This window comes from Erpetoichthys calabaricus, chromosome 14 (assembly GCF_900747795.2).
Source record: "Erpetoichthys calabaricus chromosome 14, fErpCal1.3, whole genome shotgun sequence".
NCBI classification, from domain to species: domain Eukaryota; kingdom Metazoa; phylum Chordata; class Cladistia; order Polypteriformes; family Polypteridae; genus Erpetoichthys; species Erpetoichthys calabaricus.
The window spans coordinates 104505432-104525312 of record NC_041407.2 but is presented as its reverse complement, the minus strand read 5'-3'; the positions used below and the strand labels follow the sequence as shown (position 1 = coordinate 104525312).

General features: G+C 42.6%; 2 protein-coding genes across 2 annotated transcripts in view; both read left to right on the top strand.

Annotated features, from left to right (window-relative positions):
• LOC114664509 (pyruvate dehydrogenase (acetyl-transferring) kinase isozyme 2, mitochondrial-like) overlaps positions 1–18527 on the top strand; it is a 905310-nt gene extending 886783 nt beyond the window's left edge. The window contains exon 5 of the mRNA XM_051936405.1: positions 18476–18527. Coding sequence (XP_051792365.1) covers positions 18476–18512 — 37 coding nt within the window. The 3' untranslated portion in view covers positions 18513–18527. The remainder of the gene's footprint in view (positions 1–18475) is intronic.
• LOC114664579 (beta-1,4 N-acetylgalactosaminyltransferase 2-like) overlaps positions 1–19881 on the top strand; it is a 100023-nt gene that overhangs the window by 45586 nt on the left and 34556 nt on the right. The window contains exons 6-7 of the mRNA XM_028818747.2: positions 2674–2711; positions 7591–7771. Of these exons, the coding sequence (XP_028674580.1) occupies positions 2674–2711; positions 7591–7771 (219 nt within the window). The remainder of the gene's footprint in view (positions 1–2673; positions 2712–7590; positions 7772–19881) is intronic.

Genomic DNA, 19881 nt, shown 5'->3' with positions numbered 1-19881 from the left:
TAATGTTGTCAGTGACAGCGCCCCCTCTCATCCCTGGGTGGTAATGCTTACCCCCTCAGAGTCTAGAAGGTGCTACCAATGCTCATGTGTGTGAAAATTGTCATATGGGGGGGCGGGTGTAGCTGCACCCCAGACAAAACTACACAAACGCAGTCCCAGGTTCAAATACAAGGTAATTTTATTTACAACAGTCCCTTAACAGGTTTCCAAATCCTCATCTCCGGATAGCACAGTGTAACGACAGGTTTTCCAAGGTAGTTGCGTTCACCTCCTCCAGACTCTCTGACTACTGAGGCAGAAAAAAAACCGGCTTCTTTTATGCCGGACCCAGGGGTACTTCTGGGGCCACACAGTTGCACGTCACAAGCACTTCCAGGTCAGGCGGAAGCCCTTTCAACGAAGATTTAATGGAATGGTCTCCTGCAGCTCCCTCTAGTGAGACACAAGAACCACCATAAGAGCTGGCCTCTGGTACTACATTTTCCAGCCTTCCCTGCAGGTATCCATATGGGAGTTCCACCATTGGGATGCTGTCATCCTGTACAATGGGGAAAGAACTTAGCCCTGGGAAGTGGCCTCCCACTGTCCTTCTGAGCAGGCCTTGTGTCCTGTCCTGGCAAGGAACCAGCACCCAGTCAGGATGCCAGTCCATTCTTGTTCATCCATTATGGTCTTTCTTCCTGACAAGGAACCACTCTATATATAAGTCAAGATGCCAATCCATGTCTGTTTTTCCATTACAGCCTCCCGCCTTGGCAAGGAATCTGCTTCTGCCCCGATCGAGATGCTGGATCATTTAGCATGGTATCCAACTACATATATATATATATATATATATATAAATATATATATATATTCTAATATTATACTGTATGCATACACTTACAGACATATATACACCTATTGCAATCATGTATGTGTGAGTGCATTGTATTTCATTATTCTCCATACAGCTCTGTCCTTCACCCACAGTACTCGCCACTCAAGGCCTTTTCCTTCAGATCTCCTGTTAGTTTTTCCATCCACCTCCACTTTGCCCTCACTTGCTTTCTCTTCCCTTGGATTTCTGTTCCCATCACTCTTTTGCCCACTTATTCCTCATCTCTCTTCATCACATGTCCTTACTGCTTCATTCTGCTTTAACTCTTGTGAAGGACAGCCGGGTCTCATGCCCGGCAGGGACGCCCCTGCTGCATCTATTCCGGGGGAGCCACCATGGGCAGCTCAGTACCTCCCCCGGGACGCTTGGTGGCAGCCTCCCTGGTGGACGATGATTCCCCAACCTGGCGCAAGGCTCCATGGCAGATGGAGTCCTCTACAGCCTGGTTGGGGGCTTGGAGGGCCGCCAGGGGGAGCTGCATGGACTTTCCAGCCCAGCTGGTCGACTCGTCAGCCCCACCCGGAAGGTCAATTAGGACCAGGTAATCAAACACCTGGAACGCTTCCGGGTGGGGTATAAAAAAGGCCAGCCACCACCACTCGAGAGAGCCAGAGTCGGGAGGAGAAGGACTAAGCCTGAGGAGGAGTGGTGGTGCTGAGGTGGATAGAGAGAGTAATTGTGAGTGTATTTGGGACTGTGTTGGGCCTGTGGGACACGGGGAAGGCGTGCCCCACGGCTGAAGAAATAATAAAGCGTGTTTTATTTAAGTACGTGCCTCTGCCTGAGTTTGTGCCGGGTCGGGCGCTATATAGCGCCTTTCACACTCTGTTAACTTTGTACTCTACCTAGATAGCTCTGGACCTCTGATTGTATTATTTCATATTCTGTCCTTTTTTTTTGTAACTCCACACATCCATCTCCACATTCTCATTTCTGCCACATCTGACTTCTTCTCCTGCACGTCCCTTTAGTGCTCAAGTCTCCACTCCACACATCATTGCCTGGTCTTACCACTGTCTCAAGTGTATATTGAACTTAATTATTGCCAATACTGATGTCATGTTTCAGCCAACTTCTTGTTGGTTTTTCAATTTTATGCAAGTTATTTGTATTAATGTTTATTTCATCTATTATGCACATGTTTCTGACTGTATGTTGGAAAAGGGGAAGGACTTTGATTACGTCCCTTGTGCCACAAGGGGTGGGGCCACCTGCCCATCACCGCCAGGAACGACCCTTCACCTAATTTCAGGGAGGGGCCTCCCTGTGATTCCGTGCGGTTCATTGAATGCGCTAGGAGTGGAGAGTTGTTGTGATTTTGCTATGCTTAGTTACTGCTTTTTGATTTTCTTGTATATTGAACCCCTGCTCTGTTTTTGACTTTGTATTGAGACTGTGATGATTGATATTTTTTGAACCTCTAATCTGTTTTTGACCCCGATTTGTGTTATTGTTTTGGATTTTGGATTTGATTACTATGTTACACCTTGCCTTTTCGAGGCTTCTCCTTGTGCTCTTCGGAGCTTTGGGGCTTGCATAGCCTTTGTGAGAATAAAATATTTTATCAATATTCTGTCATTTCGGCCCTTTTTGGTTCTTGTTGGGGTATTTTAACAGTGTTTCTCCCCTCTAGTGGGCAACCTTGGAAGTGTTTTGGCAGCTGTGCTTTCAAAACCAGAGCAGCCGACTTTGGTTTCATGGGCGCCGGGCACACTGTAACTAAAATATCAGCAGGTTGAGTCACTAACGAGTAGTTAACTCCAGTGGTATTTCTCTTATTTTCTCCCCCCCAGAACTCAGTGTGCATCCATCCTTCAGAAAACACTACAAGGTCAGTCATCTCATGCTGTTCTGTATTGCCATGAAAATTTGAAGCAGATTAAATTGTTTTGCCTCTTGGTGTACACAACTTATAGAAGCTTGTCTGAAAGGACGTGAGGTTAGAATTTAGCAAATGTTCAATGATTGATGTTTAAGGGGGTGCTCAAAATCATTCAATTTTTTGTTCATTTAAAATTTCTTGACAATGGTGCCTGTGTGTTTGTAGTGCAGAGTTAATAAATGCTTGGAAATGACTGGTAATATCTAGCATATAAGTTGGTAATCTTATATTAATGTCTATAACTAATCTTATATACATGTATTTTAACTAATATTTAATTTTAAAAAAGGGGAAGTGTGATAAACCAGTTCTTTCATGGGTCACATTTAAGTCTCAATGGATCAAACCAGTAACCAGTCAGTCATTTTCCAACCTGCTATATCCTAACACAGGGTGCAAAGCAAGAACAAATCCCAGGCAGGGCACCAGCCCACCAGGCCCGGCCTTAGGCATAGGCGAAGTAGGCGATCGCCTAGGGCCCTGGCGTCCGGGGGGCCCCGGATCGACGGCGGCCAGGACCCCGGCCCGCCCCTCCCCTCACATGTTTAACAGTTCAAACTGGCTAAATTGTAGCAGCTAACTACTCCGGGCGAAAAAGGGACGCAGGGTGATGACCTCGTAACGTTACAAGAAAACGTCTCCTTGGTCTCATTTTCACACATTTCGCAGAGCTTCCAGGGGGCCCCTGGACCCCCCTTTCGCCTAGGGCCCCATAATACCTAAGACCGGGCCTGAGCCCACCGCAGGACACCACCACAAACAAACCCACCCACACACTAGGGACAATTTAGGATTGCCAGTGCACCTAAACTGCATGTCTATGGACTGTGGGAGGAAACCAGAGCACCTGGAGGAAACCCACGCAGACACAGGGAGAAAATGCAATCTCCACGCTGGGAGGACCCAGGAAGCAAACCCAGGTCTCCTTAACCAGAAAGAGCAAAAATATAATTTGTGTGTGCAGCTGTTTGGACATTAACTGAAGTTAAAATACATGAATGGACAAGTGGTCTGTGCTGACCAGCGCTGGATTGGGTGGAGTCGGGTGGAGTTGTGTTTGAGGGTGGACTGAGAAGCTGAATTATTAGAAAATAAAATAGATAGATACTTTATTAATCCCCAAGGGGAAATTCACATACTCCAGCAGCAGCATATTGATAAAAACAATATTAATTAAAGAGTGATAAAAATGCAGTGCAAGTTAAAAAAAAATGCAAGGTGGAGAGTGCGAGGCAGGTATAACAGTCAATAACATTGTGTAGTGTTACCGTTTACCACCACCGGGTGGAATTGAAGAGTCACATAGTGTGGCGGAGGAATGATCTCCTCAGTCTGTCAGTGGAGCAGGACGGTGACAGAAGTCTGTCGCTGAAGCTGCTCCTCTGTCTGGAGATGATCCTGTTCAGTGGATGCAGTGGATTCTCCATTATTGACAGGAGTCTGCTCAGCGCCCGTCGCTCTGCCACAGATGTCAAACTGTTCAACTCTGTGCCTACAATAGAGCCTGCCTTCCTCACCAGTTTGTCCAGGCGTGAGGCGTCCCTCTTCTTTATACTGCCTCCCCAGCACACCACCGTGTAGAAGAGGGCGCTCGCCACAACCGTCTGATAGAACATCTGCAGCATCTTATTGCAGATGTTGAAGGACGCCAGCCTTCTAAGGAAGTATAGTCAGCTCTGTCTTCTCTTGCACAGAGCATCAGTATTGGCAGCCCAGTCCAGTTTATCATCCAGTTGCACTCCCAGGTATTTATAGGTCTGCACCCTCTGCACACAGTCACCTCTGATGATCATGGGGTCCATGAGAGGCCTGGGTCTCCGAAAATCTACCACCAGCTCCTTGGTTTTGCTTGTGTTCAGTTGTAGGTGGTTTGAGTTGCACCATTTAACAAAGTCCTTGATGAGGATCCTATACTCCTCCTCCTGCCCACTCCTGATGCAGCCCACGATAGCAGTGTCATCAGCGAACTTTTGCACGTGGCAGGACTCCGAGTTGTATTGGAAGTCTGATGTATATAGGCTGAACAGGACCAGAGAAAGTACAGTCCCCTGCGGCGGTCCTGTGCTGCTGACCACAATGTCAGACCTGCAGTTGCCGAGATGCACATACTGAGGTCTGTCTTTAAGATACTCCACGATCCATGCCACCAGGTATGAATCTACTCCCATCTCTGTCAGCTTGTCACTATGGAGCAGAGGTTGGATGGTGCTGTAGGCGCTAGAGAAGTCCAGGAACATAATTCTTACTGCACCACTGCCTCTGTCCAAGTGGGAGAGGGATCGGTGTAGCATGTAGATGATGGCATCCTCCGCTCCCACCTTCTCCTAGTATGCGAACCGCTGCTTTACAAGATGAAGAAAGAAAAAAGAAAAATAAGATGAGGCAATACTAAGTAACAAAGAATAAAGTTAGGTCTGATGGCCAGGAGGACAGAAAAAACAAAATTAAAAAACTAAATCTGCAGCCCCCACTGGTCATTCTACCTAACATAAATGACCTCAATCAGTCCTCATGGTATTCAGGGTTCACATGGAAGAACTTGATGATGACGGTCATGTGAACTTCTGGCCTTCAATCCATCAATGTAGGGACATCATGGTGCTTTGATCAGGTGGTGGTGGCACAGATCGGCACCACAGAAAACCTGAAAAAGAACAGAAGAGAAAGTAGGGGTTTGAACGGATTGGGGAGCCACAAGGAATTATATTGATAATTAAATGCATATACAGAGCATCAGGATTAAACTAAGATGTAAATGTCACCCACCGAAGGCTTTGGAGTCCTACATGACCAGCAACTTCACCAATATGGTAGAGCTAACCCTGGGTAGGTAGGCTTTGCCTCCCCTTGACTCTGAATTGAATTACTGTATATACTCTCATATACGAGGGTTGTTTCATAAGTTTTGAGACTCGGTCACTTGCCGTCATCGGAGGCGGACGAAATTTTTTTCTATTGTTCTACAATCCTTTCACATCTTCTAATAAATTTTTGGCCCACCCAGCTACAGATGGAGATGAGAAAAAGAGCTCGAAGTGGGGTCCAAAAGGTTGCCTTCCTCCACTGAAAGCCAGGCGCCAAAGGTCAGCCAAGAGGACCATGTTTGCCGTCTTATTTGGCTACAAAAAAATTATTGCTTCAGTTCCACGTCCTGAACGCACGACGATGAACTCTGATGTCTACACAACCCTGTGCCTTCCAGAAGTTTTCAAAAATCTCACTAGAAGTCGCCCTAATCGCACCTTGAAAAACTTCATGCTTCACCATGGCAAAGCGCCGCCTCACAAGTCAAACAAAACTGTTGAGTTCCTCGCCAAATCTGGGATTGAAGTCCTTCATCTGCCCCCTTATTCACCAGATTTGGCACCCTGTGACCTCTGGCTGTTCCCGACGGTGAAATTGGAGCTGAAAGGAATGGATTTTGAGGACAGGGACAGACTCATTTCTGCGGTGGAAGAGCAGCTTGACCAACTGACTGAACCTGATTTTCGTCACTGTTTTGATCGTTGGATTTATCGCATGAAAAAGTGCATTGAAATCGGGGGAGAGTATGTTGAACAGTACTGAAGTGTTGCCAAATGACGAGGCTATGTGAGTAAAAATTTTCTTTGGAATTGACCAAACCATGTTGGATCTATTTAAAAAAAAAAGTCTCAAAACTTATGAAACAACCCTCGTAAGTTGAAACCCGAAAAAATCGATCATAAAGTCAGACCCCGACCTATACGCCCGTTCAAAAATACGACACTTAATTTATTTTTTTTTTCCATCATATTGCCTCCTCCAATCTCACATCAGTTTCTCAGACACATCGAATTTTGTTGCAGTAGCGCAGTTACTAATTTCTTTCACCACTTCAACGACATTTAATTTAAAACCAGCTTCCTATTTTCTTTTGATCGAACGCTCCATCGTAGATAAGGGATGCTGTTACAACAATGCCGGATTAACCAATAGGCACATGTAGCATATGCTACGGGCCCTGCAATTTCGGGGGCCCCCAAATGGTGGACCCAATATTTAATGAAAAAGTGTAGCATTGAAAAACTGGTCTTTAAAAATATTATCTTTACATTTTTAAACTGTAAATTTCTTACACAACAAAACTTTAGGGGCCCAACACATAAAATTCACATAAATATTATAAGATTCTTATTATAATCGAGAGTAAAATAATTATTTAGTCCGGTTTGAACTGTTCAGAATCTAAACTTCAGATGATGCAGACCAAAGGGCCCCCAAATTTGAAATGTGCTACAGGCCCCCAAAGCTCTTAATCCGGCCCTGTGTTACGATAAAGGTGTATGAGGGTGTGAGATACAAAAAACACAAAACTTTGCAATACATAGGAGAAAAAAGGCCGTGTGCTCCATGGTTACTCTCTCAGGTGGACATTAGCATATTATAATCTCTTGGACCAATAGCGTTAGTTTTCCGCATTCGACTTATACGACCAACATTATAAAATACCAGAAATTATACGGTAAAATCAAGCCCCGACTTATCTACGGGAGAATTTAAACGTGAGTATATACAGTAAGTGGGTTTGAGAAGATTGCAATAAAGTTCCAGTCGTAGTTCTGTTGTGCAATTCTAACCTCATCGAGCACATGGTCACTAGCAATGTGACTCGGGCTGAATTGTCTTCTTGGGGAGTTTGTGAATGTTATTTTAATTTGCTTTACCAATATAATATTAAACTCTTTTGAGGTCATATTATTTTATTGCTTGCTACCTATTTTGTATTTTACTTCCCTGCAGAAGGGAACCGTTTTATGTGTTCATAGTGAATAATCCCCGATTAACATGTCTCTCTTGTGGTTGGCAGGTGTCATTGAAAGCTAATCTCGGGATTTTTAGCATCCGTTCCACAAATGAAGTAAATGAAGTGGTTGGAGATAAAGAAAGTGAAATTAACATAATGGCCTCAACGCAGGAAAAGCTGAACTCCATACTGAAGAGCATCACCTACACCAGCACGGTCTACAGGGTGAACACGGCTGACCTGGGTACGGAAGCTCCAACTCCAATTCTGAAATTAGATGAGATCTTTTTCTAAATTTTTATTATATTTTTAATTTATTATAACTTTAATTTATAATTTATATTATAGTATATTTATATACCTCTGAAAGGTCATGTACCTCTAATGAGACAATAAAAAATCATTTGTTCCACGGACATTTCTGGCCATTCTAGGACAGCTTTAATAGGTGTCTGGTCACACTTACAGGTAATCTAACTTAGTCACCATTAAAATATCCGACTACGCCACCCAGTTTTATTAAGAGACTGGGAACTCTTGAAATTTACTGATAATAGCACACAGGCTTCTTTAAATTGGGCGGTGAGTAAACACACAATGAAAGACACAACAGTAATTTCAGAAAAAAAGCAACAGTAAGTTCTATTACACAAGACAATATAAAGTACATTAAAAAGATAAACGAACCTAACAAAATCTAAAAATATCAGCAACGAATTTCTTTTTTTTTTTTTAAAAAAGGAAAAGCACACAGTCCACACTCTAAAAGTCCGTTAAGGTTGTATCCTCCAATTCTTGTTTTTAAGTGGTGCAGAGTCCAGTTTTCTCACGGTGTTACCCCAACACTTAATTGTTCAACTGTCCACGGATGCACTCTGTTCACCGGACGCTCGTTTCCCAACAGAAGTTGTGTCAAATCGTTGAATGCCTGTCAGCGTCTCTTCGTCATTCCTTTTTTTTTCCCCACTCTGGGCTCCTTGTGTTGCTGTGACCGCACGCCTCATTTCTCGTCTGCCAGCTTTGCTTGGTCCTTTCATGCGGCTTCCCTCTCTCGCTGGACCCACAACTGGCGTCTACTTGTGAAGCTGTCTCTTCCTCCCTGGAAGTAAGTGTTGCTGTCCTTGTGCCCCCTTGTCTGCCTACGAGCCCCTGTGCTCTGTCCGAGTGTCTTGGCAGCGTTCTCAGTGGACCGTCCCTCCTCTGCCTTCTCCTGCCCAGGAGTTTAAATCTCCTTTAGTCCCTGCCGTTGTCAGTCCTGGACAATCGGTTTAATCAATGGCACATCTAAATTTCCTGGGTTTAACAATTAATGAAAACACAAGTTAACAAAATGTATTGTTACCAACCATTAATGAGTACAGATCTGCTGATTAGAAAGCAATACACGTGACCGGGATATCTTAACTGTAACATGAACACATCTGTCTTCTTAAGTGGCATACATGCACACATTGATAATTTTGTGCACAAGTCATTTGTGCCATGAACATTATTTGTGAGATGACTTGTGGTGTTAAAACCAACAAAAATGGATGTTCTAGTAGCTAGAGAATGCATCACATTTGCTCTGCAAACATTTCATCAGCTGTACAGGATTATGTCAATAAGGCCAGAAAAAAAAGCCTTTGCTGTTTCCGCAACTATTGTGGGTACGAGAAAGGAGCCAGCGATGGTGGGACTGTGAGGGTCGTCATAGCTGTAGCTCTTGTCCTCCTCATTACTTAGGAAAACAAGGCTACCTTTCCAAAGGATTTTGCCACTTAACCTCTTTATGTGCCATTTGAGATCACCACCAGCCATCACCTTTTCCCCCCTTGTACCGTCCAAAGCTCTTCATCCATTTGTGCCCCGAAAACGTCCTTCCTCACAGCCTGCGTCCTTTCTGCTTCCTCACAGCCCACTTGAGGGCCACACGCACAAATGACATTAACTACAGCCTCGCCAAGGCTCGGCTTGACACACGTCATCCTATCACTCCTCCTATTCACACCGACAAGACTATCCTTAAGTTCTTTGGATACGACTATCCCTACACCATTTCCCCCTTTGCTCCGCTGTACAAATTAAAGCCTCCTCCCAATTCTCTTGCCCCTCTTGCCTCTTGTTCCCTGCACACACAACACTTGCACCTTTTCTTCTTTCTATCAAATCTGCCAGCCCTCTTCCTTTCCCGGTCTTTGAGTTCATCAAGAACACGAGGTCACAGTTGGAAACTTGTTAAGGGAAAATTTCTCACAAACAGACTTTAGGGGCTTTCAAAACTGAATTTGATGGTTTTTTTTGGAAGAAATAAGTGGGTAGGACTGGCGAGCTTTGTTGGGATGAATGGCCTGTTCTCGTCCAGATTGTTCTAATGTTCAGATGTTCTAATTCTGCTAACAGTTAGTATCCCCACTCTTACCTCTAACTTACTCTTTTCTTTCGCCGAGCCCTCCCTTGGCACAGTAGCCCTCATTCACTTCCCATAGGGCTCGGGTGAGCCCCGGTGTCACCTACGGGGTACGCCTTACCATTTTCTGAAGCTGATTGGACTGATTCCATCATTAAAGTTTTATCTAAAGTTTTAGAGCTGGATGGTCCTTCCTGACTTCTACCCTCTCTGTTTTTCTGGGCTTGGGACCAGCACCAAGTTGGACTGACTTGCTCCCCCTGGTGATTCGATTGTTACTTTCATCAATGAAGCTGCTTTCAGCTAAATACGATAACATGCTGACTACAAAGTCCCAAGCACACATTGCATATCCTCTCTTACAAGCAAATACACACTGGTTAGTTTATTCGAACATAAACTTCTACAGTCTGATAGTTCCAACAACTTTTTAGCATTTGCTTTTACTTTTGCATATCTTCCCATATTTTTCATTCTTATTTGCATGTATCCCACTGTCTCTGTTATCACCCTATGAGTCAGCCATCTGATCACTTCTCCAAAATTTCTCCCCAGTAAAGGCACTGCCCTGTTCCTGCAATCCAGTCTTGGTCACACAGTTTTATGCACTAAGCTCCATCTTCTCTAAATGATCCTACAATAACTCTAATATTCACACAAATTGAATAGTACATGCCTCATGACACAAACTATAAAAGGCACAATTGTTTAGTCAATACAGGTACCTCCCTGAGCGTATGCTTTGTGGCTTCCTCATAGAAATCCAGCCTGTTTCAGAAACACGATCTCCCCATCTGAATCCATGCTGACTGACATGCCTGCTGCTGACATGTGATATTCAATCTTTTCTTTAATAATTGGAGAGCTGTAGCCAACAAAACAGGTCCTGGACAAGTGGACGTTCAAGAAAAACAAGACGGGCCAAAGAGATTGCGTCATCTACTGTTCACTATGCACACGTGGTATCAGGGCAGCAGACATATGGCTGTTTAGTCTCATGGGGCCAGATGTGATTCTCAAATGAAAATACACGACAGGGGACAGACAACCTGTTAAAAATAGTGATGAAATACTGCGCCACAGGGGCTTCTTCCTTAAACACCCACCCCACAATTTCACCAGGCCGTGCATTTTAAATCTGCCACCAGGGTTTCAGGGAGTGGGCAGAAGAAACTGAACAGAAGACTTGACACTGAGAGAACATTAAAAGCTACAATTGCTATTTTCCATTCAAGAGCTCAATAGCACAAGGAAACTGAAGCTTAATAATTAATTTCCACATTGGTTTTTCTTTCTATTTTTGCCCGTGCTGTCTGCTCACCTCTCTTTTTCTCGGTTGGATTTTGTCTCTTTTTGTTCCTGCTTTTTTTTTTTTTTTTTTAAACCCTCGTTGTTTTTTTTTTTCTTCGCTTTGACTTTCTCTATGAAGTCATTTGTTGTATAACTTCAACTTTATTGTATGCAATGTTGATTTTCTTCAAATAAAATAATTACAAATAAATTTGCACACATAAACACAGACCATCACAGCAACTGGGCTCCGCACGTTTGAGAACTGCCTCTCCCTGCTCTGTCATTTTCACTGTTGCACTGCTAGATGACTTAACAACAGCATACAGAGGTTTAGATAAGCCTTGTGATCTACAGATATACAACGTGTTAAAACCCGGCAGTTATTTTGGCATGGCCTGTTTGCATTTCGTAACATTACATTTCTTTAGTTATTCATTTAGATGCGCAGTCTGAAGGTGGATGTTGTGCAGTGTCTCCTGCTTTACTGGAGTCGTTAGGCAGGTTTGTTGACTCAGGTGTTCTGAGCACTGAAACAATCATCTCCAGTGGCTCCTGTGTTATCAGCTCTCTTAACACTAGAATTACCAGAGCCTACAAAAGAACTCGTAGATCCCTCCCACCTTAAATCCGTTCGCACCTCTCTGTCAGCGTCTTTTGTCCTGTAAATGTGCCAATTAAGACAAGCAGCCTGCTATTCCATCCCCCCACAGCTGCAGAACGTGCACAAAGCTCTCCCAGTTCATGCCTTGATTGATTATCTGGGAGTGAAGTGCTGGAGTTTTAGAATGGAAATAATAGATCGTTATTTGGAACACATGCATTTCATGTGTGTTCCATTTTACAATAATCTGTGTAAACACATTGTTAAAACAGAAACGTTTTTCATATTTTAGTAGTAAATGACAAAATGTTGGCATAAACTATATAATGTGTGAAGTCTGAAGTCCAAAGATCAAGTAAACACTTTCACAAAAGGTTCAAGGATAAAACAACAGCTTCTGTGGCATAGCGGTAAGATTTGCTGCCTTGTAATCAAGAGTCTCCGGTTCAATCGCGACTGCCTCCTATATTTGCCATTTTCAGTAGTGAGCTGCTCTTATCTATACTAATAAAAGGCAAAGCCCTCACTCACTGACTCACTCATCACTAATTCTCCATCTTCCCGTGTAGGTAGAAGGCTGAAATTTGGCAGGCTCATTCCTTACAGCTTACTTACAAAAGTTAAGCAGGTTTCATTTCGAAATTCTAACTGAATCCTACTTACGTACATATATACGTCCATAGCCTGCAGCTCAGTCACTCTGTGAGGCGGGGTTGCGTCCCCCATCCCCAAGCCTCCCATGTAGTTGGCTGCCTGCCTATTTTACACGTTTGGAGAACCGCCAATGCCTCTTAAACATCTTCGATTCACAGGTGACGGTATGAGTAGTGGACACTTTGATGTTTATGAATGTTTCAACTCTCAAAAGCTGGATGCGAAGTTATCGATGAAACCGGTTGTATGCTTACAACACTTGACAGATGCCGAATGTCACTTCAACACAACAAGTCCTGCAAATACTAAAGTAATTGAAATAAACCATGAAACTCGAACCAATTATGACAGCAGCAATCCAAGCTGTGAGAAAACAGTAAAAAGGAGGCGTGTCAGACGTCGTGGTACATTTTCTGATGCAGCTAGACGGAAACAACTTCGTGACGCTGCTGCCAAATACTCGCAGAAAACTCCACAAGTTAATAGACACGCTGTCACTAAATACTCGCACGCAAATCCACAAGTTAATAGAGCTTCTGTTTCTAGGTACGATCCCAATAATAAAAAGCAGCTCACACGAAAACAACAGGTTTGGCTCAAAAAAGCCGATTGTGGATTTGCGTACAGCCACCGAAACTTTTTAACGGCACGAGACTTCAGGTCACGTGTCTGCAAAAGAACCTAATTGAGGCAACTATTTTTACTGGCAGTGGCTCAGGGGAGAGAGTTTTTTTATTCCTGGCATCCCCGTTATACCCTCTGATCTCCCATTTCAATTCAAACGCCTCCAATTTCCAGTAAGGCTCTGCTTCGCAATGACAATTAATAAGTCTCAGGGACAGACCCTACAAAAGGTTGGCATTGATTTGAGGCAAGATTGCTTTTCCCATGGCCAACTGCACATTGCTTGCTCAAGAGTAAGCTCAGCACACAGCTTGGTCATATTACAACCGGAGGGCCAAACTGACAACGTGGTATACAAAGAGATCATTAACAAATAATTATTTGTATATTTTCCCTCAGTTTAAAAATGTTTACTTTTCTTCTTAATAACAATTTTAAGGCAGTACTCCGCCGCTGCGAAGCGCGGGTATTTTGCTAGTTGTTAATATTATACAGTACACACATACATTTGGTTTGCGTCCGTAACAGACGGTGTACATTTATTGTACTTGTGAAAGTTACCGTTTTATTTTCACTTTTATTCTCTTAGTCACGATCACAATACATACTACCCCCCCCCCCCCCCCCCCAAGGGATCTGATGCTGATAGTTTTTATTTGAAACTGGGAATAACTGTAGATGTGAGTGGTGGTTTGCGGCACTGGAACTGGAAATTCTCTCATCTGGAGGGATAAACGTTGACACACAATCGCTGGTGAATCTGCCTCTTTGTATCTCACCGTCACTTGATTTTTTTTAATTCAGTGTTATTGAGTGTTCCTGCTTATGCTGAATTAGTATGCGCCTTATGGTCTATGATGTCCAAAAAAAAAAAAAAAAAAAAAAAAAAATAGACATAGGTATATATGATATTTGGAATTATTCATTTTATGACCTGTAGATAGACAGATAGATAGATACTTTATTAATCCCAAGGAGAAATTCACAATATACTGTATATGTGTGTGTGTGTGTGTATATATATATATATATATATATATATATATATATATATATATATATATATATATATATATATAATATACTGTATAGTACATTTCGAAAAACATTGTGGCACGGATGCAATATTATTCATATTCATTTGGATAACATCTTCCGCTTGTAATCAGTGAACACGTTTTGTTGTTGTTTTTTTTTGTTTTTTTTCTCCAATCTTGCCAGTCTCCATGTTGCTGTATGGTATTGTTTCTTTTGTACTCCAGGACATGCAGAGGAAAGAATAGTACAGAGCGGTAAGTTCAGCGCTATACGCAGTCATCAAATTCAAATGTTAACAGTTCACACACACGCAAAACAGTCCCTCCTACATTTAAGACATGTGTACCTGTTGCAATGCACACACTTCTCTCTATGCTGTGGTTTCTATTTCACAACTGAAAGAAAGACAATATATGTGACATCCAGCACTTAACTCCCAGATAATCAGTCAAGGCATGAGCTGGGAGAACTTTGTGCACGTTCTGCAGCTGTGGGGAATGGAATAGCAGGCTGCTTGCTGCTTGTCTTTATCGGCACATTTACAGGACAAAAGACGCTGACGGAGAGGTGCAAACAGATTTAAGGTGGGAGGGATCTACGAGTTTTTTCGTAGGCTCTGGTAATTCTAGTGTTAATGGCAGTCCTTTTGAAAGTGGGCCTTGGGGGGGGTAACACACCGTTTACTTCAAATTCTTTGAAGCTTATATCGACTCCTACTTTATCGTCGTAACACTGAACAACAACAGAGAGCACACACAGCACCTGCCACAACGTATCATTCACGTTGTCATCCAGTCAATGCCAATGTATACTCTGATGCTACAGAAAGGGTTTTTCCTTTGCATCAGGTTATAGTTATTTTTAAAATGTGTAACGTGCTCTCTGCACATTGTAACACATATTTGTATGTCTTAAGAGGATCTTTTAGGAGACTTTTGAGTGTTGACGGTTCATCATAAACAGAAGTTTGCTGTCTATTGGATTAGGTTAACGAGAGCCCCTCTGATCTTTGCAGTTTGAAGTCCCCGCCTCTACTTTGAGCTCCGCCTTCATGAGGCGTTGGATTGGTTTAGAAACGTGACACTCAGTAAGCTGTCTAATTGTTCCCTCCCATTTTAAAACAAAATTCACTCCTGGTTGACATGCAAGGAGTCTAAGGCCAGGTATTATACTTCACAAGATGTTACACGTGTGCTTGTAGATGCTACTGCTGTGCAAGCGTCGTACTGTTTATACTTGCACATTTTCTTTATGTGAATCTGGAGGATTCCACCGGATGGCAGTGGGAGATATCATCATGGTGAGTACACAACATTCAACTTTGCAGTGGTTGTGAATTGTTCAAAACATCCATTAAATTCCCAGGACACCTTGCCACAATATCTCTGAAAAGGAATAGATGTTTGATTATTTATTTATTTATGTATTTTTATTTATTTATTAATTTTATTGTAATCATTCCATACAAATAGATCTATTTATACAAAAAAGGATTGAAGACAAATCAAACCCCACCCTTGAGAAGGAGAGCATGGCCAAAGGAGAATTGCTAAGGGCTTTTTAATAGGGCAAAAATAAACAAGGAAAAAATATATATGTATATAAATAAATAAATGGAGAAGGAAAAGAAATGTGGAAATAATTATTTCTTCTTATTCTAAAATATTATTGATTAGATCCTGCAGGTTTTGAAAAAATTCTGTACAGATCCTTTAACTGAGAATTTGATTTTTTTCCAGTTTCAAATAATATAAAACATCGGTTTCCCACTGACTTATCAGAGGAGAGTTAGGATTCTTCCAATTTAACAAAATAAGTCTGCGTGCCAAAAGTGTAGTGAATGCAATCACCGTTTGCTTGTCCTTCTCTACTTCAAGTCCATCTGGAAGAACACCGAACACAGCTGTTAGTGGGTTAGGAGGGATTGTGACCCCAAGGCTGTCTGAAAGGCACTTAAAAATTTTGGTCCAAAATGATGTTAGTTTGGTGCAGGCCCAAAACATGTGACCCAGTGAGGCAGGAGCTTGGTTGCAGCGTTCGCAGGTTGGATCTTGCCCTGGAAACATTTTGGACAGTTTTAAGCGAGACAGATGAGCTCGATATATAATTTTTAGTTGAATAATTCTATGCTTTGCGCATATGGAGCTCGAGTGAATTCTCTGCAATGCTACCTTCCACTCCTTTTCTGATATATTAATTAAGAGATCTTTTTCCCATTGTCCTCTTGGATCTTTGAAAGGAAGGGACTCTAATAAAATTTTATATAATGTGGAAATAGTGTCTAATTCTTCGAAATTGAGCAGTATTTTTTCCAGCATGGTGGAGGGTGCAAGATGAGGAAAATCGGGCAGTTTCTGTTTAACAAAGTTTCTAATTTGAAGATAGTGAAAGAAATGTGTAGCTGGGAGGTTGAATTTGGAACGTAATTGTTAAAAGGATGCAAAGATATTGTCTATATAAAGATCTCTGAGCAATTTAATCCCAAATCTTTTCCTGGTATTAAAAACTGGATATGTTTGCAAGGGTTGAAAGAGGTGGTTCTCTTGCAGAGGTGCCACAGATAAAAGATTTTCCATCTTAAATTGCTTTCTAATTTGGTTCCATATTCTGAGTGAGTAAAGCACAATTGGGTTATTAGTATATTTGCGATAACTTGCATTTATTGGAGTGCAGAGCAGGGAGTATAAAGAAGTACTGCAGGATTTTACTTCTTTGCGAACCAGGCCTGTGTATGTTCATTTATTTGTGTCCAGGTTTTTATGGCTTGTAAGTTTGCTGCCCAGTAATAAAACTGAAAATTAGGTAAAGCCATGCCACCTTCTGCCTGAGGTCTTTGTAGGGTCGCTCTTCGGATACGTGAGTGTTTTGAGTTCCAAATAAATGAGGTTATAGTTGAATCTAATTGCTTAAAAAATGATTTATTGATAAATATTGGAATGTTATGATATAAAAAAAAGTTTAGGAAGGATATTCATCTTAACTGCGTTAATTCTTCCGGCTAGAATGAGATGAAGGGTTGACCATCTATGCAAGTCTTGCTTAATTTTTTCCATGCAGACTGCAAAATTTTGTTGATAAAGAGCTTTATGTTTACTTGTGATATTTACCCCTAGGTATTTGAACTGATCTGCTATGGTAAAAGTTAGGGTGTCCAATCTAATATTATATGCTTGTGAATTCACTGGAAAGAGTATACTTTAATTCAGATTAATTCTGAAACCGGATATCTTTTGAAATTCTGCTAGTGCTGTTAAAACTGCAGGCACAGTGTTTTCTGGGTCTGATATATATAAAACCATATCATCTGCATATAGAGAAATTTTCTGTTCCAGTCCTTCTCTGACAATCCCCTTTATCTGATAAGAATTTCAACAGTGAACTGCCAGTGGTTCAAAGGCGATTGCAAACAGCAGTGGTGACAAGGGGCATCCTTGTCTGGTGCCATGTTCTAGCTTAAAGTAGTCTGAACAAATGTTATTAACACAAACTGAAGCTTCTGGATTGGTATAGGAATAGATGTTTAATGATTACATCTATCAATTCAGGGATGCACCCATTCCAGTTAGCATCGGGCACGAGACAGAAACAATCACTAGACGGGGTATCAGCTCATCGCAAGGTGAATACAAGGAGACACACACACACACACTAGCGTCATTTTAGCGTTACCAAATCCCCAGACCTGCATGTCCTTGGAAGGAAATGGGAGCACGCTGTGGAAACCCACCAGGAAAACATGCAAACTCCAGGCAGGGAACACCAGGGACGTGACTCCCTACTGCGAGGCAGCAGCGCTACCACTCTGCCACTGTGCCGCCCTCCACATATGTAATTATTAACAGAATTCATTTTTTAAATGAAGTGAGCGGTTTATCTGTAAAATGTAACATGCATACTTTAACAAATTTCATCACGAAAGTGATATCAAGTTAAATCTAAGGATTCTAAATGTGCAGAGAGCTGGAATATCAGACATTTAATGTGTTCTGTGTGGCGATTGCTGCCTGCTGCTGCTGTCAGAGCAGAAGGAAACTCCAGAAGCGCGTAGCGATTAACAAGTGGGTCAGTTTTAAGATGACGTTTACAATATTCTACTTCAGTGACAAAATAAACTACGAGATTAAAGTCTAATTTTCCACTTTAGTCACGAAATAGAGTTTTATTTTTCTTCACCGTGTCCCTAATTTTATTTTCCTCTGTGGCTCAAATACATTCTGATGATGTTGCGAAGGAGCAAAAGAAAAGACGACACAGAAGATGCTATGTGAGACCTTTAACATGTATCGCTCCATTATGACGGAGAATATGAGACACTTGTATTACCTATGCATGAAATAAATTCACAAAAGCAACACAAATCCATTTGTAAGTCAGCATTTAAGTTAGAGGATTTGCTTCACCACATCGAACCATTCATCAAACATGGAAGGATGCACATCGATCGTGTAGGATCTGCAAAGTGGTCAGCTGTCACATGTTGATAATAAACAGAGACTCTGACGTCACGTTACAACTTGAACACACAACGCCCCCCCCCCCCCCAATTTTTTTGTTGGTACTGCAACTCACATATGCATCCTGTTCATTTCTGAGGACGTGCTCAGATGACGCGTCAAATGAAAACTGGGAACACATGGCATCCATGATGTGTGCATATGCATGTTCCGAGCGTGAAATAAACTGCTCAAAAAAATTAAAGGAACACTTTGAAAAAACATCGGATCTTGATGGGGAAAACAAATCCTGCTGGCTCTCTCTACTGCTATGGACTGATATGGTGATGTGTGAGGAATGAAAGGATGGAAATGAAAATGATCAACCAACAGAGGGACACCCCAAAAATCAAAGGGAAAAAATGATGTGGCAGGCAGGCAGGCAAGTCCACTTTGCTGAAATTTCATTACAGCAACTCCAAATCGTACTCAGTAGTTTGTATAGCCCCACCCCACCCAATTGTGTTCTATTGGATTTAGGTTAGGTGAGCATGGGGGCCAGTCAATGGTATTCATACCTTCATCCTCTTGCCACATGAGGCTGGGCATTGTCGTGCACCAGGAGGAACCAGCATAGGGTCTGCCAATGTGTCCAAGGATTTCATCCCGATCCCTAATGGTAGTCAAGGTGCCGTTGTCTATCCTGTAGAGGCCTGTGCGTCCCTCCATGGATATGCCTCCCCAGACCATCACTGACCCACCACCAAACCAGTCATGCTGAATGATGTTACAGGCAGCATAACATTCTCCATGGCTTCTCCAGACCCTTTCACGTCTGTTACGTGTGCTCAGGGTGAACCTGCTCTTATCTGTGAAAAGCACAGGGCGTCCACCAGTGGTGGACCTGCCAATTCTGGTATTCTACGGCAAATGCCAATCGAGCTCCACGGTGCCCACTAGAGGACATCGGGCCCTCAGGCCACCCTCATGAAGTCCGTTTCTGATTGTTTGGTTAGAGAGATTCACACCAGTGGCCACCTGCCTGCTGCAGGCCATTTCGTAGGCTCTGCCAGTGCTCATCCTTCTTCCTCTTTGCCCAAAGGAGCAGATGCCCGTTGGTCCTGCTGAAGGGGTTAAGGACCTTCTATGAGGGGCCCAGTCCAGCTCTCCTAGACTAACTGCCTGTCTCCTGGAATCTCCTCCATGACCTTGAGACTATGCTGGGAGACACAGCAAACCTTCTGGCAATGGCACGTATTGATGGAGAAGTTGGCCTACCTGTGCCAGCTCTGTAGGGTCCAGGTATAGCCTCATGCTACCAG